At 45.2% G+C, this 27,390-nt stretch overlaps 2 protein-coding genes across 13 annotated transcripts in view; one reads left to right on the top strand and one right to left on the bottom strand.

The window, feature by feature from the left end:
- The window catches only part of Helb (DNA helicase B), a 29,312-nt gene extending 19,834 nt beyond the window's left edge, over positions 1–9,478 (top strand). The window contains exons 11-13 of the mRNA XM_052753461.1: positions 455–598; positions 3,872–4,372; positions 8,249–9,478. Of these exons, the coding sequence (XP_052609421.1) occupies positions 455–598; positions 3,872–4,372; positions 8,249–8,419 (816 nt within the window). The 3' untranslated portion in view covers positions 8,420–9,478. The remainder of the gene's footprint in view (positions 1–454; positions 599–3,871; positions 4,373–8,248) is intronic.
- The window catches only part of Grip1 (glutamate receptor interacting protein 1), a 644,324-nt gene continuing 621,330 nt past the window's right edge, over positions 4,397–27,390 (bottom strand). For 11 of the 12 annotated variants that reach the window (XM_052753454.1, XM_052753458.1, XM_052753452.1 and 8 more), the window contains 2 exons: positions 20,936–21,082; positions 17,714–18,037 (listed from right to left, as the gene is read on the bottom strand). In XM_052753454.1, coding sequence (XP_052609414.1) covers positions 17,810–18,037; positions 20,936–21,082 — 375 coding nt within the window. In that variant the 3' untranslated portion in view covers positions 17,714–17,809. Of the gene's footprint in view, positions 6,184–17,713; positions 18,038–20,935; positions 21,083–27,390 lie in introns of those variants that run through there. The other variant, XM_052753449.1, reaches the window with a different exon arrangement.

The following is a 27,390-nucleotide window of genomic DNA, read 5'->3' as shown; positions in this document are numbered from 1 at the left end:
AAGGAAACTTCCTGGTAGTGACTTGGAAGTTTGGATAACAAAGGACAAGGCAAGACACAGCCATCCTTAGTTGTAGCTTCAGCGTAGAAACTTCAGAAATTGTGCCTGTTCTTGTCTAGGCCTCCTCCCAGCCTGAAAGTATTCTGAAAGGGCTGTGAGGGAAAGTGTACGAAGTTCTGAGGACCGGAACTTTCTATTTCTGTTCGTTGAAATACTGAAATGTGAAGGCATTCGATGAAGTATGGATTTTAAGCCTTTTCAAGCTCTTTGTTGTTGTTATCGTTGCCTCATTCTGGGTATCGAACCCAGAGCCTCACACGTACTGTCCACATGCTCTGCAGCTACAATTTCAGCCCCCAAGCAAAATTCTTAATTTGCTATATAATGCTTGGGTCTTACGCTGCACCCCAAGACAGACCGTTGTTCTCACATGCATGCTTTGTCTTGGTCCCAGGATGTAACTGATATCACTTTCAAAAGAAAACGACTTCTGACCATCAACAACGAGGCTGGCTTGGAAGTGACCGTGGACTTCAGCAAACTGATGACGCACTGTCAGATAAAACACGCCTGGGCAAGGACCATTCATACTTTTCAGGTAGGAGCGGGTGTTTACAAAGTTATTTGGGTACCTGGTTGATTCGTGAGTTTATCATCGGTGTGGCAGAATGCTTGGCCAACAGTGGTTGCAGGGAGAGTTATTTTGGGGCTTACGGTTTGCGGGTATGGGCCCTCATGGCGGGGTGGGCAGGTACGGAGGCAGGAGCATGAGGCAGTTGGTCACGTTGCATCCATAGTCAGGAAGCAGCGAGAAATGAATGCTGGATACTCAGCTCTCTTGTCTTCTTTTTATTCAATCTGGGACCCCAGTGCAACGAATGAATGCCGCCATATTTAGAGAGGGTCTTCCCACTTCAATGAAGGCAGTCTAGAAACCCCGTCACAGAAGCGTCCAGAGATCCGTCCTCTGGGTGACTCCTGATCTCATCAGGTTAACGGTCAGGGTTGACTCCAGCACCCGCCACAGCGTGACGCGCTTCACGTTGTTTTGTTTTGTTTTTTTAATCTCTTTGGCTGTTATTAATCTTACTTTTTTCCAGTGCCGTCCTAGCCTCTCCCTTGACATTTTGCTTTGATTCCTGGGAGCTGCTTTCTTCCAATGTAGGGCATGTTCGTGACAGGTCACTGAGCTTCCTTCCTGTTACCTTTCCTTCTGTGCACGAAAGCACAGGAGATGCCCGGCAGACATAAGCATTCTGTTCTCTTTGGTGCTCCCTCCATTTTGAGGAACTCTGACATTACCATGGCACTCGAACCCTCTGCTCCCTCCCACCCTCTCTCTCCAGCGTGGCTTGACATGGACTGCACTAAAGTCTTTAAACTTTGACATTTTATTTATTACATATCTTTTGTGCATTATTTTTTATTTTTTAACTATTTCAATAAAATATTGATTGCTGGTTCTTGAACACGCCTACCCAACTTAAATTTTGTACGTATTTCCAGATGTACACCCCACCTTGCTCAGAGTGACTTCTGTCTTGTATTTGATATGTGTGTTATTCTGGTTCACACACACACACACACACACACACATACACATAATCTGTCTATCTTTCTGCCTTTCTGTTTCTGTGTGTGTGTGAATATGTGTGTGTGTGTTTATATATTTTCCTGTGCTTTCAAGGTTTAAGCAAAGAGTGTCATCTTACATCTTTTTTATTTTTGGCCTTATCAACTTTGTTGGTATACCTTGCTATTCTATTGTTATAAATTTGAAAGGATTTTTACAAATGTATACTTACCCTCCAATTTTGTAAACAACTCCCTTAGACAATTTTTAATCTTATTTGAGCATAACAGGTTTAGAGAAGAGATGGGAATAGCTCAGGGTGTCCCCATGTGTCCTTCACCGGCTTTCTAGAATGTCAATATTCTTTATGACAGCTTGGCAAATAGCATATTTGCCAAGATTAGAACATTCCCATTACTATATCATTGCTGATGTTGAACATTACTGATGAACATTACTGATGAATTAGTGTGTGCTGCTATCAAAATGTCCGGACTGAACGTAGCCCCAAACATGAAATTGCTTTCTGGTGCTTACACAGAGACGTTGGGAGCTTTCCTTCCCATGTCCTTGGTTTGCTAAACTTAGAAACCCAGGGTCATCATTCTCTTTTCCTTATGTTGATGAAATAATTGATGTAACAGTGACCGGAGTAAAAGAAAATCCGTGGGGCAGCCTTTTAGAGACACGCTAAATACAACTTCAGTACTTTCCAGAAATATGTGTGTGTATGTGTATGTATGTGTGTGTTTGTATAAGTACACGTGTGCATGTGTGCACGTGGAGGTCAGAGGACAACCTCAGGCGTGGTTCCTCAGGGGCTCTTTTCAGCTTTTGTTGAAACAGGGTCTCTCATTGGTCTGATTTTACCATAAAGTTAGGATGGCTTCACCAGGCTTCAGAGATCTGCCTGTCTTCGCCTCCCATCTCACCAGGACTGGAATTACAAGGACACACCCCCGAGTCTTCCTTCCTCAGCACGGTTTCTGGAAATGGAACCCACGTCTCCGTGTGTGAGGAAGGCGCTCTACCTGGGAGCCGTCTCCCAAGCCTTTATGCTGTGTAGTCCGTTACATACTTAGGTTGTCTTTATGTGGGGCAATCAGGGTTCTTGTTTTAATATAATCCAGATCATATATAATTATATATAGTATCATCCATTTAGAAATGCTTTATGTATTTGTGCATGCACGTACCTATGTGTGAGTATGTGTCTGTGTGCTCGTGTGTGTGTGTGTCAGATGCACTCATGCATGTGGGAGCACATGTGTGTGGAAGCCCGAGGTTAATGTCAGGTGCCCTCACTAGCTCCTCACCTGTTCTTTGAGACTCTAATTAAACCTGGAGCTTGTCAATCTGGACAGCAAGCCCTGGAGAATCTCTTGTCTCCGCCTCACGCACAGTGGGGTTCCAGGTGTAAATTACTTGGATTGATTGATTGATTGATTTGCTTATTATGTGTTTATCTATTTATTTATTATTTTTCCATGTGGGTTCTAGGGATGCAGACCAGATTCTTAAGCTTGTGACCAGCCCTCCACTGGGAGAGCCATTTTTTCCAGCCAATCTCTCTCTGTCCCTGTCTCTCTGTCTCTGTGTGTATGTGTTTAATGTATCTTTGATGCAGGCATATGTGGTGTCTATACATATTTACATAGTCTCCTGTTATTGGCTATTTTATGTGTCTTTTTTTCTTTGCCATTATTAGTAACTTTAGTGTAACACATACCTAACCCACGTTGGTTTGTACAGTCGTTTCAAAGTCTGTGGTTAGGGAGCTTGTAGCGCTCTGTGTAGTCGTTAGAGTTTGTTTTTGGTCACCAGAGGCCTGCTGTGACCCCGTGGAACCTGACGTTGGTAACGCATCTAGCAAACGTGAGTTCTGAGATAATGAATAGCATGCATGGATTCTGGAGGATGAGTGGATGGATGCAGACCCGCTGGCCAGGTGGAAGAACATGAGAGTACCGCGCACGCGGACTTCTCTCCTCTCTTAGTCTTGTGTGTGTGTCTGCTGGTGTGCATGTGCATACTTGCGTGCCTGAGTGCAGATGTGCCTGTGTGGAGGTCAGAGCAGCCTTGAGCCCTTGTTCTCCATTGGTTTGAGATGAGGTCTCCTTGTTTCTCCTCTTGTCTCTGCCAGGCTTAGCTAGTGAGACTTGAGCTGTACTCTAGGCTTTCATGAGGGGTCTGGTTATTCAAGCACTTTCCCCCAGGGAGCCATCTTCCCAGCCTCCGGCCCGAGCCCGCCCTGCTGACTTGCTGGTGCTGAGTCTCCTCACTGTTTTCACCTCCCAGGGGTCCGAGGAGGACACAGTCGCCTACGTGGTGGGGAAGGCCGGCCGCCAGCACTGGCAGCACGTCTACACTGCAGTGACCAGGGGTCACTCCCGCGTGTACGTCATCGCGCAGGAGTCCGAGCTCAGGAGCGCCATCAGGAAGCGCAGTTTCCCCAGGAGGACTCGCCTGAAGCACTTCCTGCAGAAGCAGCTCTCCAGTGCCCGTGCATCTCCCGCTGGCTTTCCATCCCAGCCTTCAAGCCCTCGACTTGGAGGAACGCCCAGCACACAGCCTCCAGCATCACCCCTCTATAGAACCCCAGACAGCAGAGCCGCCGCGGACAGCTCCGGGGGTGAGGCGTCTCCAGCCACCCAGGGGAGGTTCACCTTTGATGAAGGATGGTTGTCAACTTCTTCCAATGACATGGATACGGACGAGGAGTCAGCACCGCTTAGAGGGTCCAAAAGAACGGGCGATGGCTTCCCATGGGATGACGAAAGCCCCAGTAAATTCCGAATGGTAGGAGCGATGTTCCCCTGTGCTCATGTTTCCTTTAAACCTTGCCCTCTGCAGTGGGCCCGGACGGGACTGTCTATTTCTGTCAGGGTATCCCTGTGCCGTCAGGACCTCAAGACCGCTGGTGTCTCACCTCTTTCCCAAGCTGCTCTTCTGTGTCCGCTTGGTGTTAGCTCTTTCCTCATCCATCACTGGGGGATGAACTGGTTGGTTATTCCCATTGCCTGCTCACCATCCTTCCCATATACTCCACTCTCTGGGATGCTCACTCAGTTCCTTTGGGTAAAGGCTCACTCACTGTGCCGTAAGTGGGCTCTTGAGGCTTCTCGGTCTAGACTAGCTCTCCCAGCACCATGGGATTTCTCGCTGTCACCTTTTGGCTTCAGTCAGTCAACTGTTTTTATTGACCAATTCACTAAGGGAATCAATTAATTTTTTTATTCATCTCTTCCTTTTGACTTTTATATTTTGGAGATGTAGCTGTCAACAGGGTGACTAGATGGGAGAAGGCAAAAGGGGATAATCCTGAATGATTCCCTGCCTTCTGGCTGAAACAGTTTGGGCAAGAGCAGAGCCATTTACTGAGAGGAAAGAGACACAAGATGACCTTGTTTGAGGAAATCACGCGTCTTCCCCTGGCAGGCGGTAATAGTTGCTCCGCTTAGAGATGGTTCCAAGAGACGCTTACCGGTCGGTTGATTAATGTACCTGCTACAGATTTGCTAGGTGGGGTTCAGTTGAGACGAAAGTGCTAATGAACCTGCCCAGGTTCTAAAGGGTGATACTCATGACCACTGCCTGAAGAAGGTACGGGGCATATAACGGTCTCTAAGAGTCTGCCTGTCAAAGAGTTTAACTGTGAGGTGACGGCAGATGACTGGGAGAGCTCGGTATGCAGTTGAGAGGTAGGGCTGCAGACACAGGGCAGTCAGGACGGATGGACAGAGAGTCTTCTGAAGAGACTGTCCATTCTGATTGGAGTGGAGATCCCTAGGAACATTGTAAGTGCTTGTGAGTTGAAATTTAAGGAGGTGACCTTGACCTTGATGTAATGGATGGTGATTAGGGGAGAAATCGTAAGTTCCTAGCATAAAGAAACCCTGGGTATGGACGGTGATTGGTCTAAAAGTCAGGTGCTTACAACAGGGAAGGAGGAGAGATGCTAAGGGGCTGAGCTGATGGGTCCCGAAGATGAGTGAGGTACGGCTGGGGTTGAGCCAAGAATGGCACATATGTGTTTGGCCTGGGCGTAGGGTGGAGCCAGGTATCACTAATCAGAATTAGTATTAGCGACATGTTTTGTGGGGAAACAGACTGTCCTTTTTCTTCCATGGCAATAGAAGTATCCATGGTGATTCTAAGCCTCATTCTATACCCCGGTGCAGATATGACATTTGATATGACATTTCCATCTTAGTGTGACCCCCCCCCTCGTGAAAGTAGCCTTGCAAAAGCCCTGAAGCGAGGCTTTTTGACCAGTGCGATAAAGGGACAATTCTAAAGAAAGAGCCTTCAAAAAAAAATTTCTTGAGTTATATTTCTTCTCACCGACATTGGGTGAGGGTTATGATTTCGTGTGGTGGTACAAAGAGAAAATGGCAGTGTTACTCAGCCCCAGGCCTGAGTCTGCTGGAGCCTTTCTACTTTGACCAAGACCAGTATTGCAGATCTGTGAACGTAAGCGTGAACTTGGGGACTGTGGTGTGCTGGCTCACGTCCTTGCCTGATGACATCAGCCCAAAGTTTGCTCGTGGAAGGGGATGATGGTCTTTCTCACAGGCTTTGCCAAAAGTATATGGCCTCTACGGGAATCCCTGTAACCAAGGAAACAGAATTCAGAATGTTAGGACTGGTAAATGAGAGACTTCTATATTCCCATAATTCTAGATGAATATATCATTTCTGAAAGAAAAATCCAATGACAAGGGCCGTCCATATACCTTTCATTCAAATTCACATTTCTACCTACAAGCCATGCCAGCATTTAAATTCTACCCGTGAAGACGTACATGGCTGAACTACAGGGATAAGTTTTGAGAAATGCCTCCTTAGGCATGTTCCGTTGTTGTGCCAATGTCCTCGGCGTGTGCTCACACCAGCGTAGATGGCTGTGGTTAGGGTGGCCTCTTAGTGCACAACAGTCAGTCTGAGTTGTGTGAGGACGCCTCATATGCCCTTTGACGGGGTGAAAAAAAATGTAAGTGGATCGTTCTCTACATCAGTGGTTCTCAGTCTTCCTAACGCTTTTGTCATGCCCCCCCCCAAATTATTTTCATTGCTACTTCATTAACTGTGTTTTTGCTATTGTTATGAATCGTAATGTAAATATCTGTACTTTCCGATGGTCTTAGGCAACCTCTATCAAAGTCAGTCAACCCATAAAGGGGTCATGACCCACAGGTTGAGAACCATTGCTCTAAATAAAATAATAAAGGCATCACCTAGAAGCTTAGTCATTGTCTAGTGTTATATACTTTCCATATCAGCAGGTTTACATCACCAACTCCACAAATCTGTGGCTACTGCATTGCACTAGTCAGTAGGAAAACTTTAGCTCCGTTTTGATCTTAGGGAACTACTATTATGTTATATACGGTTCCTGATTGGCCCAAATGTCATTATGGTCTGAGTGACACTACTAAATGACTGAGCCCTTCCTTGCTTTCATGTTTCCTAGTACATCAACAGCTACGGGGCTTTTAAAAAAAATTCCTGAAGGGACAATGTTGACCTGGTATCTTCTTGCCTGCTTCGAAAATAGGAAATGGAAAATACAGTTGTACTTTGTGATATCTGAGCGAACCCTGCTAAATTTATCAGATAAAACAATTATTTCCAGAAAATAGGTTTCTGTAAAATGTACATTGTAATATAAAAAGCAAGCTAGCTAAGACAGTCACAATGGCCGAGGGAAGGTCAGCCCCTGTATTAGTCCAAGTTCCCAGGGAAACAGTCACATGCATGGTCTGTCTGTCGATCGGAGTGTCTGTCCAAGTAGACTTCGTTGGAAGGAGCCTGCTCAAGTGATTGCGGAGACCTGCAGGGGAGATTTGTAGACTCAAATGTAGACGATGCTGTAGCGTGAGTCTTGAAAGTGGGCAGGTACTGACCTTCCTGGGGAACAAGCCTTTCCTGTTAAGGCTTTCAGATGACTGGATGATGAGGTCCATCATCCAACCTCGCAGAGTGTAATCCACATCACCGGCTTAAATATTTCACTAAATCATGCCTTTGTAGAGATGCCTAGAATAAATCCAGGTTCCAGAAGTTCAGGCAAGTTAGTAGAAGTGGTTGATGAATCACGCCCAATCTCTAAAATGTACAGATAACAGCATCGTGGAGATGAGTTCTATTTCTTTTCCCTTTTCCTACGATGGTAAAAACTGAGGGCCACACTGGCCTCGTGGCTGCTGCTTGGGCATCACGAGAAGCAGGAAGAGTGTGATCCTGGCACTGCTATGCTTCGTGTACCACACAAGAGCTGTCTTCATTGGCAGTTGTACAGGACCGTGTGCTTGAGGACTCCTTTTCATCTTGCAGTTCTTAATGTTTGCACAGGGATCCTTCATTGTAACTCTCTGCCTTGCTCCCAAATGATATAGTAAGCCCTACCCCTTGCTTTTAGAAGTTAGATGCCTTTATTTAGGCAACACACATTTACTTCTCCATGTCAGGCCCTTAGGTACAGGGGATGCTACGGGGGCAGGAGCAGATATGATCCTCCAAGAAGCAGATAGCCCATTGGTGGGTTGCTCAAGCCTTCAAGGATTGTGAGGCATGCATTATTTCTTCTCCAGCAGCAGTCATAGGGGAATGGAATTGCCCATGGTAGGCAAGGTATATTTTTATAAAATTAACTTTATTTTTCTTTTCAAACAGGTTGAACAACCATCTCCACAAGTATCTTCTATATTTCAGAATTTGAGGTTGAATAAACTAGCTCCTAGACAACTTTTCGAACCCACTGACAATCAACAAAGGATTAAGTTGGGTGTGGTGGATCACACCGGTAATCCCAGCAGACAGGAAGCTGACAAAGGAGACTCTTGATTTCCAGGCCAGCCTGGGCAACATCCCGAGACCGACCGAGACCGACGGTGTTCGGGCAACATCACCAATGAAAACCGCTAAATAGAAAGAATTTTACTTCATATCGTTCAAAATAATTCTTTTTCCTTTCAAGGCAAAGTGAATATTTTAGCTTCAATGTTATAAGCTATGAGATGATGACTGTAAATTGGGATTTGAATTTTGGGCATTTGCCCCCAAAATAAATTTTTTTATTTGTATTTTTAAAGCTGAATTTAAAAGCAGATATTTTAAATTCACCTGATCAAAGCAAACCATGATGCTGTACATCCTCTGTCGTCCTGAGAACAGTTGACACTGGACGGAGATCATGGGGAAAGACTCTCCCGTTTTAGGGATGTTGTACGTTTTGTGAGAATGCCGTGGGATGACGGTGGATCTCCTTGGCCGGCACACCGAAGCTGTAGCAAAGGAGGACTGATTGTACCTGTTGATGTCCACACATTCAAGGGTGCTGTGTTTACCTCAGATGGGTCATTTACAAGACCATCACTCACTCCATCCCTGCGCCTGGGACTTGGCATACTTGGGACTTTCCTTGGTTATGCCTTTTCTAGTTGGGAGTAAGTTTTAAAATATATCCCATCGTAGGAAACCTTTCTCGTAAAGCAGATTGGTTTTTTTAAATATTTATTGCCAAGTGGTTCGGTGGATTGGATGTGTCTCCCCAAACACATCTTGCGGTAGTGGATGCCTAAGGAAAGTCACATTTTGCTGTGTTGACCTCTCTTGGTTTTTTTGTTCTTATTTTATTTTATTTTGCCACGGGTTGACAAGTCCTCACCAGACGTGTACACCTGGCTCTGGGCTCACCTTGTCTTGCTTTTTGCTGTATTGCAGTTCTCAGAGAGTATGTTATTCATATATTGCCACTCTTCAACAGTTCAGGCCATAGAAACTTCGGTCAACAAAGTGTTTTAGCTCATGTATGCACCTCACTTTATTTTTACACACACTGCAGTTTTCCTGTTAGATTGCCAGTATAGTACAGAGACATTTTTCTTTCTTTTCCTCTTTTGGTGGTGGTGGTGGTGGTGGTGGTGGGGGGGGGCTGGGCTGGGGCTTGAGCTCAGGACTCATGCCTTCGAAGCAAGTACTTAACTACTGAATTACATGTCTGGCCCTAAACATAAGTCTTAAAGGTACTGGGAGGCAAACAGTATTAGTCATGTAACTCTTCTGATGGTCATGTTCTTTGATTGCTATGCTGAGGGTCTAGTCTTCAGTGTCTCCAAGAGACGCCTTTATGAGCAATAAAGTCACTATTCTGTTTGCTAAGTTGGCCAGTCTGTGGTTTTTGTTTATAATAACACAAGGAGCTAAGACCAATGGTAAAATAAAAAAGTTAAGTACTCGTGTGGAAGAATTCTCTACAATTTACCCACTTAACGAATACGATTCAGTGGCTTTTAGTATAGTGAAAGAATTGTGAAACTCACTACAGTCAATGTCAGGGCATTTTCATAACCCCCCACGCCCACACCCCACTAGGCGTAGTCTACTCACGTACTCGAGCTGATTGATTTGTCTTTGTAGATTTGCCTATAATGTATAGTTCCTATAAGTGAAGTTATACAGTATGAGGTCCTATTGAACTTACTTCCTGAACAATGCTATTCAGATTTCACCTACATTGTATCAGTAATACATTGGTAATTCAGCTCACTCATTACTAATACTCCTTTGTATGGCTATATTGCATGTTGAATTTATCCGTTCATTAGTGGGTTGACGGTGGTTTCTACTCTGGCTGTTACAACTAATCCCGCTCCGAACACTTGTGGTAAACATTTTTGTGTGTAGATACATATTTTCATTTCTTTGGGTTACGTCACTCGGTGGAATTGCTGGGTTATATAATAAGTCCGTCTTTAGATTCTTAAGCATTTAGTTAGCATTTGACATTGTTACCAGTAGTTATGAGAATTCTGGTTTCCCCAATATTTGTGTGAGAGTGTGTGTGTGTGTGTGTGTGTGCGCGCGCGCACGCACAGTCACACGTACATGAGTGTATGATGTATGTGTATGGTATATGTGTACCTGTTTGTGTTTGGGGGAGGGTGCATGCATCTCTCTGAACATGAAGGAGGATGTTGAGTGTTCTGCTCCGTCACTGCCTTAATCCCTTTAGGCAGGGTCTGTCAGCTGACCAGGAACTAGGTTAGCGGCTGGAACTTTGCGGATCCTTCCGTCTCCTCAGCATCAGGGTTACAGGTATGCATGACCACATCTGGCTTTTTACATGGGTTCTGGGATTTGAACTCGTCTTCAGGCTTGTGCAGCAAGTGATCTTACTCTGAGCCATCTCCCCAGCCCCCTAACATTTTTGTTTTCTGTATGGTCATCATAGGAGAAGGACATGGTATTTCATTCTGATTTTGATTGGTGTTTTTCTTACAGCTAAAGACGAGGAACAGCTTTCATGTATTCACTGGTCTTTTATATGTCTTTGGAGAAAGATCTATTCCTGTCTTTTGACTTTTACATTAGGTTAGTATCAAAATCTGAGAATTCTTTTATAGTCTACATATAAGTCCTTTATTAAAAAAAAAAAAAAAGACCTGCATTTTTTTCTCTGATTCTGGGAAGTTTTATGTTGAAGGACATATTTTTAATTCCAGTGATGTCCACTGTAGGATATTATGGCTTGTGGCTCTTTGGTGTTACAGCCAGTAAACCATGGCCTGTCCAAAGCCATGAAGATGTATTTCTAGGTTTTTCTTCTAAGCATCTAATAGTTTTGGGACTCATGTTTAGATGTGAGGTTCGCTTTCAGTTGGCCTCTGCATGCGGTGTGAGAAAGCGGTCCTGGTTCATTCTTTTTTTGCGCTCCATTTCTTGAAGAGGTCTTTTTCCCCATTGAGTTGTCTCCATAGCCGTGGCGAAATTTGCCTGTGTGAGAGTGTGTTTATGATTTCTCGGTCGTATCCCACAAATCTGTGTTGGCTTGTGTGCCAGGACTGATCATGGTGACTTCATTACTGCAGACTGGAGTACTGTGAGATCTGAAATCCAGCACAAGCCCTCTAACTTGGCTGTTCTTCTTCAAGATTGTGTTAGTTGTTCTGGGTCCCTTTGGGGGTTTGTTGCTTTCTTTTTAAGACATGGCCTCACTATGTAGCCCTGGTTGGCCTGGAACTTGCGATGTAGACCAGACTGGCCTCTTAAGTCAGAGAGATCCTCCTGCCTCTGCTTCTAGAGTGCTGGGATTAAAGGTGTGTGCCATCATGACCTGGATCCCCTGCATTTCCATATGAATTTTAATGTTCAGTTTTTGTGAAGAAGCCAGCTGGAAATCTGGGGATTGGGCTTTAGAAAACATTTTTAGGGCTGTGGATCGACCTCATTTTAACATTGACTCTTAGGATCTTCAAGGATGTTTTTCCATTTCTGTCCAGTTCTCTTTGTAGGTTTAGAGCATTACATCTTACATTTCTAAATTTATGTAGTTATGTTAGGTTTGCTCTTAAATTATTAAATTGAAATTGTTTCCGTGTGTTTGTGTACAGGTGCCGGTGCACATGTGCACGTGGGGAGGCCAGAGATCAACCTCAGGTGTACCTCGGGTGTGCCTCAGGTGTACCTCAGGTGTGCCTCAGGTGTGCCCAGGTGTGCCTCAGGTGTGCCCAGGTGTGCCTCAGGTGTGCCTCAGGTGCTCCTCAGGTGTGCCTAGGTGTGCCTCAGGTGCTCCTCAGGTGTGCCTCGGGTGTGCCTCGAGTGTACCTCGGGTATGCCTCACGTGTACCTCAGGTGTGCCTCAGGTGCACCTCAGGTGGTCCTCAGGTGTCCCTCAGGTGTTCCTCAGGTGTCCCTCAGGTGTTCCTCAGGTGTATCTCAGGTGGGCCTCAGGTGTACCTCAGGTGTGTCTCGGGTGTGCCTCAGGTGGTCCTCAGGTGTGTCTCAGGTGGGCCTCAGGTGTACCTCAGGTGTCCCTCAGGTTTGCCTCAGGTGTACCTCAGGTGTGTCTCAGGTGTCCCCCAGGTGGTCCTCAGGTGTACCTCAGGTGTGCCTCAGGTGGTCCTCAGGTGTACCTCAGGTGTGTCTCAGGTGTCCCTCAGGTGGTCCTCAGGTGGTCCTCAGGTGCCATCCACCTTATTTTTGTTTGTTTTTGAGAAAGGATTTCTTTGTTACCTGAGACATCACTGTCCAGTGAGCCCTAAGATTGGCTTGTTCCCACCTCCCCAGCAGTGGGATCACAAGCACATGTTTCTCGCTGGGCTTTAAAACAAAACCTCAGAGGGTGTCATGCTTGCATGACAAACATTTCACTGTTTTCTCCTCAGCCCTTGTCTTAATTTTTAGTTGGTTCCTTGTTTCTCTGCAGAAGCAAATGGTTTTTGCCTACTGGTCTTGCTGAACTAGTTGGTATTGGTAGGTTTTTGGTGGATTCCTCTGGGTTTTCTGTATAAGACCATCTCATCTACAAGTGGATGTGGTTTTAATTCTTTCTTTCCAATCTGGATGCATTTCATGTTTTTCTCTTGTCTTAACATCCTGGCTAGACGCTCTGAGCAGACTGTCGTAGAGAAGCGGCAAGAATGTGCATCCTTGCCCTGTTCCTGACATGGAGGCATATTCGTTGGCCGTCACTGTAATGAGTCACAAGTAATTACTTTATGACGACAAAGTTCGTTTGGATTCCCAGTTCTGAAGTCGCTAACTCCAGTGATGGCGCCTGGAGTTCATCGTGGTAGGAGTGTGTAGAAATACAAACTCCTCACCTTGTGAACCAGGAACCAAGGTGAGCAGCTAGGCAGGACTGAGCCCTACATCCTCTTCAAGAGCATCGTCAGTCACTGAAAGACATCTCCCAAGGCCTGACGTCCTAAAAGTCCACAGCACTTCCCAGCAGGACCACCCTGGAGACCAAGCCTTAAACACACAGCCTTGGGCGAGGGAGAGAGTGTTCAGTGTCCAAATAGCATTGGAGGAAGAATTAAGTCTTACCACTGTTCTTAGCAGTGGGGTGTGTGTGTGTGTGTGTGTGTGTGTGTGTGTGTGTGTGTGTGTGTGTGCTCTTTAAGGCCAGGATTTCTCTTCATTGCTAGTTCATTGGGTTTTTTTTTGTTGGTTTTTTTTTTTTTTTACCACGAAGGGTGTTTTGTCAATTGTTTTTTCTATTTCTATTGTGGTGACAATATAGTTTTAGCCTTCGTTATATGGCTATGGTATAATGTGATGATTTTGCTTTTTTTTGGATGTTAAAACAAAGAGATTATCTCCAGGATGCAAGAAAAGAGAAAACCTACTGTTAGTTCAGTTTGCACTGATTCAGAATGCAGTATCTATGTCATACTTTTTATATTTATAATCAGGATATAATCAGAGGATTTTGTATCTGTAATCAGAGGAGGTGTGAGTCTGTAGTTTCCTTTTCCTGGTTTTGACATCGGGGTATACTGGCCATGCAGACCAAGGTGAGAAGCATTCCACGCTCTTCTAGTTTGTGCAGAATTGGTGTGTACTCTTCCTGAAATGGTTGGGGGGAATTCGTAAGTGAAGCCATCTGGATTTGGGCTTTCCTTTGTAGATGGTTTCAAAACTCCCGATTCCATCTCCTTGTAACTGTAGGCCTAGACTCTCTAGTCTAGACGTTCTGTGTCATAGCCAGGTCTGTGTGTGTTTCAGAGGCTCAGTTTTGAGAGTTCGCATCTTGAGGAGTTGGTCTGAGTCATCTACTGCTTAACTGGCGGTGGCGATCAAGATAGCCCTCTACCTACAGCCTGCTGTTCCTGTAAGGCGTGGATCAGGGGATCGCCTTTCACTCCTGACTTCAATGACCCAAGAACCCCTTCTCCCTATGGTCAGTCCTAATAGTTTAGGAAATTTGTTGAGATTTTAAAGATTTATTTTTATTATATTTAATTGCGTGTGTGCATGTGTGCATGTGTGCGTGTGCGTGTGTGTGTCCATGTGTGGGAATATGCATGTGAGTGCAGATGCCTGAGGAGGCCCAGAGACATTGAATCCCCCGTGATAGTTGTCAGCTGCCTGAGCTGGAAGCTGGGAACCTTTGCAACCTTTGCCAAACATGCTCTCCAGCTCTCTCATCGATATTTCGAACGTTTCATGGACCGCTCTCTGCGACTTTTATTATGGAGAGTTTATTAACTTTCCAGTCTTATTCTTGTTTATCCTAGGAAGAGCCATTGAGGAGGCCTGTATCCTGGCTGACATGAGGGTTAGTCAGAGTTCAGAGCTCTTGGGAAAGAGAGTTTGATAGTCTATCAGATTGCCTGGTGGGTGACTGTTTAGCTCATCACGTAGGAACAATTTAGGACTAAATAATTGGCATGGGGGTAGGAGTGGCGGAGCCTGTGCCTTACTATCAAGTTATGTGGAAAGGATGGTTCCCCTCGATGAACATTTCCTGTAGTATGGAGGTTGGTGGGCACAGAAGAGGGAATGGTAACTAGTAGATATAAAGCTTCTTCAACTCTGTCTTCTGGCGTATAGGATTCAGCTTTCATGTCGTCAAGACGATACTTACATTAGCTTGTTTTGCTTAGGACACACTGACACAAATTATATGTAACTGGGTCTCAACATAGCCCCCGGCTGACTTAGAAGTCACTGTGTAGATCACAGAGGTCTGCATGTCTTGTGCTGGGCCACACCTGGCCAGGAACTGGCTTTTTGTACGATGGTTGTACTTATTTGGGTCACAATACAAATAATTAACCTAATGCAAGATTCTGCAAGCTGTCGTTGGAAGAGAGCATGTCCAGAAACCCAAGATGGGGATGTGAAGCGAATGCCGTTTCCTCGCAGTGTGTTAAGACTGAAGGGTTCTCTTAACATGGCTGAGCACCTGGCTAGATGCCAGCGGTGGCCAGGGCTGCACACGCTTCCCACGCTGTCCTCCCTGGTTGCCCGTAATCATATAACGACACCGAAACCGGTCACTCTGTTTGAAAACTACTCCCCGAGATTTCTGGGTACCCATTTTCTTTTTGTTTCTAGTAGCCATTTTCTATTGATGCATTTGAATTTGGGTTCTACCTACTCTGGGTCTTTCCTGTGAGGTCATTTCTCATGTGTTTTAATTGACAGGACTGGCTCTGACCACACTTCCTTTCCTTGATATTCATCTCAGCTGCCGTACAGACCTTAAGCTGCCCTGTCAACAGTACAATCAAAATATGAACAGTTGTTTGGGTTCTAAAAAAAAAAAAAAATGGAGCTTCAGTGGGGGTCATCTGACTGCCACGTGTTTATAATGTAACCCTGTGCTCACTGGCTGTAACTATATAAATAGGAATGTAAATTTGCAGAGGCTTGTTGAGAGTACTGATGTAGTTTTTTTAAGAGATAGCTATCATAGCTAAAGGTTACATTTTAGTTATTAATGTAAGTCTGCCTCAGAGAATGCATGCGGTGTTTCCTAAGGGCAGATGTTGCGCCCCCGAGTTAGGAACTGTCATGTCCTCTAAAGTGAAGGAGGCATTGGTTTTGAAGGTGTTGCTGTGTGCAGGTGTTCTTGGCCCTTTCTTGTGTATTTAAAAGCGTATTCTGTAGGTCGTGACCTTCGGTCTCACAGGTGGGGAAGCCAGCTGCCGGGAGGTAGCTTGCACACCACTTTATGAGTACTAGCTTGGCATCCAAACCCAGATCTGACTTCACACTCATTCATCCATAGTGACTTTCAAGTTGATGGAGACATGTCCCTCCCTTGGGAAACTGCAGAAATGAACATCATAGAGCCCTCAGGCTGCGATTCCGAATCACAGTCAATGCACCAGACATGCAGCTCATTTTCTTTCTTTTTTTTTTTTTTTTTTTTTTTATTTTGGCTTTTTAAAATCACTTGTTTATTCCATTTTGTAGAGGATTTTTTTTCCATACAAATATTTGCAACAATTTTGAATTCCCCAAAACCATACATAGACGATAAATACCATGCTATTAAAGTATTAAATTTGTACAAAAATACTTTACAGTTTAATACTTGTTTGTTACAAACAAAAATACATATTTAAGTGACTCATGATCATTTTATTTTTTTTTTTTCCTTAATAGGATTCTGTTCTACGCTTTCTTGCCCTGGCAGTTCTGAAATGTGTTTGAAATCATATATTTCTTTGCACAGAAAAAGATGAATCATTTATTTCCCTTAAACAAAGGACACAGTGTTTGGATGCTTTGCCTGTGCGGGTGTACTAGTGACCAAAATGAACAGGTTTGGAAAATAATAGTTTTGACATTCTACCATCAATATACAGCTCTATATTTTTGTTTTTTAGTATTTACCAAATAACAGTTATTAGTATAGCTATTCAAAATATCTGAACAAATGAAAACAGTTGCCCACAAACTTTAAAGCAACTGTCACAGGTGTCTTATTGCTTTGGGGGGGTGGGTGGTGGTGACTGGCAATGAGTTTTGTGAAAAATGTATTTACAAGTTCAGCAAGTGGCATGGCTCAGAACCAAAGGGAGCCGCGTGTCGTTCCGTCCATGTGCCGTGTACCCCTCAGTGGACCCGTCCGCAGACAGCTGAGCAAGATGAGTTTCTATTTGCCTACCCATAAAGTGAATCTCATGTCATTAAACTCTTCATTCTTAAATTCTTTAGTCTTGGATTTTAAAAAATAGGATCATATCACTAATTCTCAGTGTTACTACACACTTCTAATTCATTATCAGAGATGTTCAGCTATTTAAAAAAAAAAATGTGTCCTTAAGGGGGAAAGAAAAAAAAAAAACAGGTCACAAGACATATCCTGTTTGATCATCTGTTGCATAGGGAATAGCATACATCTTAGTTAAAATCATTCCTATATTTGGGCAAAACATTTACCACCACCTATTATGATCCCCTACGTGCATTGTTGCTGAAACGGTTTAAGAACACCTAATGCTATACCTGTGCCCCTCCCCCTCCGGCAGGCCTGGCAGTTCACCCATCCTAGCTTCCCCGAGCCGGGCCAGCTTTATGGAAATCCAGGTTGCTTCTGTTCTTACGTTAATGACTTCATAGTGAGAAACTTATTTCATTAAGGAAATTATCAGAGAGGATACTGTCCAACGGATGTTTCTCTTTGTAAAAAGTGAGATGAATGGTAAAAAGTTTCCTCTGGTCTTAGTTGTGGGAAGGGGTGGGCTGCTTGCTACCATTGGGCCTGGCAGAGAATGACCTGCCACTTACGGTAGCGGTCATTGTCAAAGAAACCTCTTCAGGTTGGGAAGGGGTGTGAACATGAGCCGTGAGGGAGGAGATTTAAAAGACCTCTGTGCTTGCGGTTAATGCCACGTGATTCTCTGTGCTTTGGCCGTCACAGAAATCTTAAAGGGATTTTTTTTTTAGCACCATGTAGATATTGTCTTTTGTCCCGCTTTATAAAAAGTGCTGCTATAATGTGTTAGTGGGCTCTCGCGTCTCTAGATTACCACCGTGGCTGGGCTGTTGGAAGAAAGCGCTGTTCTGTTCGCTCCAGTCTCCTGGCAGAGCCTGCTGCTCTATTGACTTCTGGGAGGCCAGTGGGTTTCTGCTAATGACCAGGTCCAGCTTGTTGCCCGATTCGGCTATGAGCGGCACTACCAGACAGCAGTCAAAATCCCTGGTCCGGACGTGGTTAACCTGCCAGGCCAAGAAGAGCCACTTTCAATGACTGTCGCAGCCACCACTCCCAAACCCAGGGGCGAGCTGCTTAATCCCAAAGGCGGACCGTGCGGTTTGGCTACACGGTGACACGCGGTGTTCGGGTCACTATTCATCCTCTGCATCTGCCTCCTGGGAGCTGAAGAGTAAGACACCATCCCCCTGTCCCCACACCAAGATCACCCCTCCCAAAGTCTCCTGTGGCTGAAGGTTACCCCAGTTTACAGCCGAAGAAAACAAAGCTTAGAGCAGCGAGTTGTGTTTGCTTTAGACTAGCAGTGGGAAAGGGTTCCCCAAGGATGTAGTTCCAGGCAGTCTGGCTACCATGATGTTTAGCTCCCTTGATTAAGAACGAACCCCGGGCTGGAGAGATGGCTCAGCGGTTAAGAGCACTGACTGCTCTTCCAGAGGTCCTGAGTTCAATTCCCAGCAACCACATGGTGTCTTACAACCACCTGTATGTAACGAGATCTAGTGCCTTCTTCTGGTCTGCGAGGACACATGCAGGCAGAATACTATATACATAATAAATAAATATTAAAAAAAAAAAGAAAAAGAACAAATCCACCCCCACCTCAACTTACACATGCTCTATACACTCCTTTGCAATTCTCTTTCAATACCTTTTTTTGGGGGTGGGGGGGTGGATCTGGGAATTGAACTCCGGGTGTCACACGTGCTAGATAAACACTATGATGGAACTATATTCCCCACCCAACAACAGTACTTGTTAAGATCACCTGCATTCAATGCCCAGTCCTGGCTTCCCACTTTTTTGAGGACAAGTGCTGGGCACTTAGATGAACCCCGTTTTAAACTCTGGGAACTGCAGAGTCCTCAGCCTCCGTGGCCGTTATCAGTTTACTCCTCTGGACACCTGCCTGGGCCCGAGACCACCACGCCCATGTCTCAAGCTGCTGGCTAGAGATAAACACGGAGGGGCATCTTTGCCTCTTCTCTGGCTGCTTCCTGCTCGCACTGCTCCTTTGGTGGACCACTCAGACATTTGGCCTCAAACGTCAAGGCTCCCAGTACAAACTGCTAGCTGCTACCTCCTCTCTCTTTTTCACTCTCCATTCTTGTCTGTGTGACTTGGGGACAGAGGAGAGGACTGCCTTGCTTGCTTACTGTCCAGGATCCACCATGGAGCAACACTGAGCTATTACAGAAGTGCATTGTATTTGTACTCCCTGAAGACCCAGGGACTGCCCCCAGGCCTGGCTTCCTCCCAAGGTGGTGGGGGAATGGAGGTGTGGACTCTGAGAGCTGGGACCATACGCAGCAGCATAAACTGGATGTGGGTTGGACAAGAGCCACCAAGACCGCTTCTGTAAATGTGTGTCCCACATAAGGGTCCCCAGTTATTGAGACAACTCGGAGGATTTGCCTGTGGTGATACATTGTGTACCCTAATAAACTTGCCCAAGGATCAGAGGACAGAGCCAGCCACTAGATGAGAGACAGAGGTCAGGCAGTGGTGACACACACCCTTAATCCTATCACTTGGGAGGCAGAGATCCGCCTGGATCTCTCTGAGTTCAAGGCCACACTGGAAACAGAGCCAGGCAGTGGTGGCACACGCCTTTAATCCCAGGAAGTGATATCTGGGCAGAGAAAGATATATAAGGCGTGAGGAAACAGGAACTCACTCTTTTTAGGCTGGGGATTTTGTAGAAGTAAGAACTGGTGGCTGGCTGCTCTGCTTCTCTGATCTTTCAGCTTTCACCCTGATATCTGGCTCTGGGCTTTTTATTAAAAGACCATCTAGACTGGAACAACATTTGTCTTTGAATCATTCCCCATGTCAAAGACCCAAATCCCTGTCGCTGCCCACGAAGCCAGGCTTGCTGGCTACTCTAGTACCCGAAGCCCAATTCGAGTGGGGCCATTGTTTCTCATGACACACCCTGCTTCACTCTGCTTTGAGCCTCTAATATTTTCCTCTTTCCTGATGCTGCCAGAATTCCTCCACGGTTCTCTTCCCCGTCTGGCTAGATGCTCACCACAGGTAGCTTGATCTAACCCTGTCCTTCCAGATACCTTTGGCCCTGGCTGGACCATCATTTCTAAGCAACAGATCAAACTTAAGAACTTATGTCCCATAGGGATGTGCTAAAGTTATGAAAGACTGGATAGGTTCAAAATGGGTAGCTTACCCACACCGCCCTGGTCCCCTTGTGAACACCTGCTACCCCATCGTGTCCCCATTCATCCATAGTAATACTGTTTATGTGTGTGTGCGCGTGTCTGTTGTGGGCACATGTTCACGTGAATGTGTGTTTTTTTTTTTTTTTTTTGCAGGCAGGTACATGTGCATGCATGTGAGCATGGGTGTGGAGGTCAGTGACAAGATATCAGGTGTCTTCCTCCATCGCTCTCCACCTTTTTATTGAGACAGGGTCTCTTATTGACCCCGGGGCTCAGTGGTTTGGCTTGGCCGACTGGTCAATGAGCTCTAGACCATATCTAGGCTGAGGTTTGAGGAATGAACATTTAGATGGGAAAGGACAGCTCAGTGTCAGAAACTTCAGGAAGCTGAAGTAGAATTCTTTTTCTTTTTCTTTTCTTTTTTTTCCCCCAAGACAGGGTTTCTCTGTGCAGTTTTGGTGCCTCTCCTGGCTCTCACTCTGTAGACCAGGCTGGCCTCGAACTCACAGAGATCCGCCTGCCTCTGCCTCCCAAGTGCTGCGATGAAAGGCGTGCGCCACCACCGCCCGGCTGAAATAGAATTCTTTACCCAAACATTCACGGCGAGTGCCATAGTTCAATGACAAGAACGGAAGGGGAAACAAAGGGTCCAGGTATGAAGGAGAATGTGGGGGACGCTGCTGCCTGTAGGTCAGAAGCTAGGGTTCAGGACGCCCTCTGAGGCCTTACCTGTAAGAGCCTGTCATAGGGCTTCAAGCCGCCGAGATCACCTGGCCCGGCTGGGCGGATATTTTTGACATACACCCCTTTCTCCAGCAGGCCGTCTGCCACACTGAACCCGAAGTCCTCCATGCCGGAGTCCTTATATAAGGTCACCTGGAAAGTGTGAACACGTGAGAGCTGTCAGAGGAAGAAAAATGGGTCGCGCCTGTCTTTTTTATTGTTATTGTACCTCATCCCTTGAAAAAAAGTGTGTGCATGTATATTTGTGTGTGTAGGTGTGTGTGCATGTGCATTGCGTGTCTCTCTGTCCATGTGTGGTTTGCACGCACGTGTGCAGGCCAGACGACAAGGTCAGGTGCCTCGATACTCTGATCCGTCATTCTCTGCTGTATTCTCCTGAGACAGGCTCTCTCACTGAACCAGGGGCTTGCTGTTTTTCAGCAAGGCTGACTAGCCGTGAAGTCCTATCAATTCTCCTGTCTCCAAGTCAGCCCCTATCCCTTCCTGTCCCCCAACTGGTACTGGGGTTACCAACATGCACTGCCACACCAGGCTTTTACTTGGGGGCTGGGGAGCCGAACTCAGGTCCTCATGCTTCCATGGCAAACACTGCTCTAACCCCCCCCCACCCACGGGTCCAACTCCCCAGACTCAGCACCACCTCCTCCTTTCCAATTGCAGTCATTAGGTACAGGACCTAGAGGGCAGGTTGATGGCTAATGTCTCCCTGGAGTAGCCCCCAGGTTGGGGAGAAGCCGGGGATGAGTGACGTTGAGTAATAAACCTTTTCTGCTTCCCACCAGCCTGGCGCTCTGCTCACTGCTGTATTCCACACCCACTCCCTTTGAACCAGTTCTACAACTTGCACTATTTTATTTCCTGAGATACCCCACAGAGCCTCATCAACAAGCGTTTCCTAAAACACCTCCAAGCGTTCCTATAATAAGTGTTCCTTGGGGACACAGCCTGACATTTCTCTTTACTTGCCCAGGGTTTTTTTTTTTTTTTTTTTTTTTTTTAGCAGCTCAGGGTGTCTACCCTCCATGCTGTAAATGACACCCAGGCACCACACCCGAGGGCAGCTCCCCACAGCTTCTCCCCAGCCTCACTTCTCCTTCTGGTCACCTGCAAGAGGCAGTCTGAGGTGGAAAGAGCAAACCATGTGTACACCGACCAAAGGAGTGAACGACAGAAGCGGGATCCAAATGCACACAAAGTCTCTTCAGTCAGCACTTTATGTCCATGCGGGCTAGGAGGGGGCCGCGGCTGTTTTTATTAAGGTTTATTGGGTGCCCTCCAAAATCTGACCACATTTCAACAAGGATTTGGGCTTACTTCACAAACTAATCGTCACACACACACACACACACACACACACACACACACACACACACACAACACACACACACACACACACACACACACATTTCTGTCAAACAGTAGCAACAAACAAACCCCTCAGAGCTATACAAGGCAAACATGACAGCTAGACCTTGTATAACAGGTTTAGATTTTTATATCCAATTATTCGACTGAGGAGAGTTATGGACTACTGAAAGGAAATACAGAAGTGGTCAGTTTGGGGATTTTATTTCACTCGATAGAAAGCTTAAAAAAAAAAATCAAGCTTTCTGGGTCAATACTATTTACCAGCCAGCTCTGTGGTTATGGTCATTTTACAGGTGATGGAATTCGATTTTATAGAGGGTAAGTAATCTGCCAAGACCACGAAAGTAATGAATGGTGGGGTCAGGTCTGTCAGAATCCAGACACCCAGCGCTTAACCAGCATACACCACCAGCAGCCAGAATGCGTAGTTTGATGCTACAGTGAAGGCATTTGTACTCATTTACATTTTTAAATGTCTTAAATTGGACAGTGTTTTGTAATTGATGGCATCTTGGGTCCTGGAATTATGGTAAGTATATAAATATCCCATCCTTCCTAGTCTCTTTCCCCCAGGCATATCCTAAAGAAAGGCTTAGAACTGAATAAGGTGTGTGTGTGTGTGTGTGTGTGTGTGTGTGTGTATGCACGCGTGCGCGCGTATGCTAAATCTTAATAAAAGAAAAAGAAAAAATAGAAAATAATAAGGGAATGATAATAAATTTTTTGTACATCAAGAAAAAATGCTTTATTCATTGGGTGGTATAGCTCAATGGTAGACCAGTTACTTAGGATGTCCAAGGCCCTAGGGTCCATCCCAACACTGCCAACCCTAACAACCTCCCCCTCAAATCCAAACAAACAAAAACAACACAAAAATATTTAAGACCTTCTGTAATTAAGTTTTTGTCTCAGACCATAAGATGGGTGATATCTGCATTTATTTATTGGAGGAAGTTAAACCTTTAAAGTTTCATTTTATTTTATGTATAGGAGTATTTTGCACGCATGCATACATGTGTCCCATATAGGAATATTTTGCATGTATGTATGTATGTGTCCCATGTGGGTGCCTGGTGCCTGTAGAAGCATAAAAAGCGTGTCAGATTCCCAGGAACTGGAGTTACAGATGGTTATGTGGGTGCTGGGAATCAAATTTGGGTCCTATGCAGGAGCTGCAGTGTTCCTAACCACTCAGCCACCTCTCAAGCCCTGGGAAGAGATTTTTTTTTTTTTTTAATAAAAAAGTATCAGCTCCCATTTAGGCAGTCACGTTGGTGAGACTTTACGTACATGACAAAGTAGACTTGGAAAAGCCCATGAGGACTCAATTCTACACAAAGAACCACAAGCAACTGAGAAAAGCAGGAGAGGGAGAGGTGGCCTTCCCCAGGGAAGAGTGCGACAAGTGGAAATCTCTGCCAAACGGTCAGTGCTGAAAACATACATGCAGGTAACATCATATGGACTGAGTAGGTTACATTTAAGAACATGTACCTATACATATATGCATATATGCATGAAGTAATAATTAATGAGAGAAGAGGCCATGGATTTGAAGGAGAGTGGGGAGGGGTGTATGGGAGGGTTTGGAGGGAGGAAAGAGAAGGGAGAAATGTTCTTATAAGAAAAAATAAACTTCGAGTATCTTTTGAAATAAAGATGCCAGAGTGCTAGGACTCCCTCCGCCCATCACTCAGTGGCAGCAACTGTCACCAAGTACATTGACTTCAGTCACGTTCATCTTTATTTCCTTGGGAGAGTATTTTCGGAGGAATGTCAGACTGTAGTATGTGTCTCCAAGGAGCCGCTCATTTTCTTCTGAATTGACAGCTCTCAAATAAAGAACCGGCTAATGAGCGTCAGGGAGAATGCACAACATGACCCATTACCAGAGATGCAAATTAAAACCAGGATGAGAAGTACCCTCAGTTAGAAGAGGGTCATTCTAAAAAAAAAAAAAACATAGAAAAGAGATGCTGTCAAGGTTTGGGGGAAGAGGGGCCTATCATACACACTGTTGGGGGTAATGTAAATCATTCAGCCGCTGTATAGATCGTTAGGGAAGTTTCTCAAAAACTAAAAGTAGAATTCCATATGGCTCTACAATCCCAATGCTGGATTTTCCAAAGTAAATGAATTTATCATATCACAAATATGCATAGTCCCATGTTTATTCTAGTACTGGACACAACAGCTGAGATGTGAACCAACCAAGCAGTTGCCAACCCATGAATGAAGAAAGAGAGTGTGGAGTATACACACTGTAAGATTATTCAGCTGTCGGAAATACAGCCTATCCCTTTTGGTTATATTGATGGAACTGGAAAACATCACCTTGAATATGTAAATCAGGCATAAACCAGACCAATATCTCATGGGAGCACTCACTGGTGGGAGCTGAAATGCTGATCTGAGTGAAGGAGGAGAGTGGCCATGAGAACAGGGAAGGGGCCTAGGAAGGGTCAGGTAGTAGGTGTCCAGCCATAACGAGACAGGACCAATGACTTCCGGTGTTCTGTGGAGTAGGGAAAGAGTCTACAACAATGTATCATGTACTTCAAAATAATTGGAAAAGTCTGAAGGTTCTTATCACATAGAAATAATGTTTGAGGAGAAAGTGATGCTAATTATCTTGATTTGATCATCACACACTGAATACATGTATCAAACTATTGTAACAGTATCCCCCCCAAGCATGTAAATAGCATGTGTTAATTACTAAGTATATCATAAAAACTATGCTTGTTAATAGAAAATTAGACGAAGCACACACAGGGTGTAGCTATATAGAACAGAAACGTGATAGATTTTATATAGATCCTGGATGTTATTAATTCACTGACACAAATTGGCCTTAATTATTGGCTTAATTATTTTCCAGTACCTAGCCCATCATTTCCCAAATTGTCTCAAAAAGTGTGTGTGTGTGTGTGCGCGCGTGCGCGCGCGCGCGCGCGTGTGTGTGTGTGTGTGGTGTATGTGTGTGTGGTGTGTGTGTGTCTGTGCGTGCGCGCGCGCGTGTGTGTGCACATGTACCTGTACATGTTTCTACGTGTGAATTTGGATGTGAATGTGCCACTGTGCCTGGGTACAGGTCAGAGGACCACAGTGGTTGTTGATTCTCATCTTCTACTTTGTTTTTGAGATGTAGTTTCTCTGTTGTTCTCTCCTGTGTTTACCAGGATGTCTGACCCATAGTTTCCAAGGATTCTCCTTCTACTACCCCCCTCCCTGTAGGAGCAGTGGGATCACCACTCCTGGCTTTATGCAGGTCTGTGGATTTGAACTCAGGTCCTCACAATTGCATGGAAAGTACTTTACCCACTGGGCCATCTTCCCCACAGCCCCACACAAGTTCATTAAATCATCAGGATCCCAACAAGGGCCACTCATTGCCTTTGTGCTAGGCTCCATATTTCCTCTTGTCCAGGGCACATTCCCATCCACTTTCCCTAGTGCTACTGACTTACAGTAGTCCCCTAATCCAAGAGGGACTCCATTCCAAGACTGTGGATGTCTGAAACCATAGAGAGAGCACCGAATACTATCTACAAGAACCTTCATGGATACCTTCACAGTTAACCCGATAAGATGGTATTCGGGGTTTCTTTTCTGTTGCTGTGACTAAATGTAACTTGGAGGAGTCTATTTGGATTACAAGTTATAGACCATCATGGAGGGAAGCCAAGACAGGAACCCAAAGCAGGAGCCTGGGCGCCTGGCACCAAGGCAGAGACCATGGAGGAACACTGCTACTGTTTTACTCCTAGGCTCCTGTTCAGCTACCTTTCTTATACAGCTCAGGCCCACCTTCCAGGCACGGCACCATCCACAGTGGGTGCCATCCACATCAATTATCATGAGAAAATGTACTGTAGACGTGTCCCCGGGCCAATCTGATGGAGGTAATTCCTCAACTAAGGTTCCCTTTTCCTGGGTGTATCAAGTTAATGACCAAGATTAGCCACCAGAGACAACGACTTAGTCACTAACGGGCAAGATGCGTTTGGGGTATGACTATGCTGGGGAAGAGAGGAGTCACATCTCCAGTGGGAAGGTGTGAGATTTCATCATGCTACCGAGTATGGTGTAAGCTTCACAAGCTGAAGAATGTTTTATTTATTCTGGAGTTTTCCACTTGATCGCTTCAGACCACAGTTGGCCACAGACAACTGAAACCACAAAACGTGAGAACATGGCGTGGGGGAAGCAGCTAACTGTATCACTGCAGCCCGTGTCCTCTACCTGTAGAATGTTCTGCGGCGCCACACGTCACATTAAACAGAAATTAGCTCTGGTGATTGATGCAGCCAGGGTATGTGGGGAGCACAAACAGATCATAGGGGTACAGTGACTTCCTGTGATATCACACCGCCCTATCGATCCATGTCCAGTCTCAGAGTTCACCAACAGATACCTGGGTCTGAATCAACAATTTCATTGGGGTAGCAAGGAATAACCTTTTTCTAGTACTGCCAGTTTTCTACACCGTCTTAGGGTTTCTATTGCTGTGAAGAGACACCATGACCACAGCAACTCTTATAGAGGAAACATTTTATTGGGGCTGGCCTACAGTTCAGAGCTTCAGTCCATTGTCATCGTGGTGGGCAATGGCAGCAGGCAGGCATGGTGCTGGAGAAGGAGCTACCTCTTGCAGGCAACAGGAAGTGGTCTGGCTCACTGGGCATGGCTTGAGCATATAAGAGACCTCAAAGCCCGCCTCCACAGTGACACACTTCCTCCAACAAGACCACACCTCCTAGTAGTGATACTCCCTTTGGGGGCCATTTTCTTTCAAACCATCACATATATATAGTAGCTAGAATTACTCTGTAAAAACAGAATTCTCCCTTCAATTAGTGTTGTCTGATTACTTGGATATACAGTTAGTACATGAAAAGCAGAATAAATGTGAATTCGATTTTAGAACCTAAAAGTAATGTGCTAAGTACTTCCAGTAATGTCTCAATGAGACTTTATTTGAGGGCGGGTCCTTTTGTTGTAAAGGATCGGTTGAACCTGTGCAGCTTTCCATATTTATTGTGTTCAACTGTATCAGTATTCATTTGGAT

Source organism: Peromyscus californicus, unplaced genomic scaffold, assembly GCF_007827085.1.
Source record: "Peromyscus californicus insignis strain IS unplaced genomic scaffold, ASM782708v3 Scaffold_24__1_contigs__length_46423439, whole genome shotgun sequence".
Taxonomy (NCBI): Eukaryota; Metazoa; Chordata; class Mammalia; order Rodentia; family Cricetidae; genus Peromyscus; species Peromyscus californicus.
The sequence above is the reverse complement of the archived record's forward strand: the minus strand, read 5'-3'. Positions and strand labels throughout refer to the sequence as shown.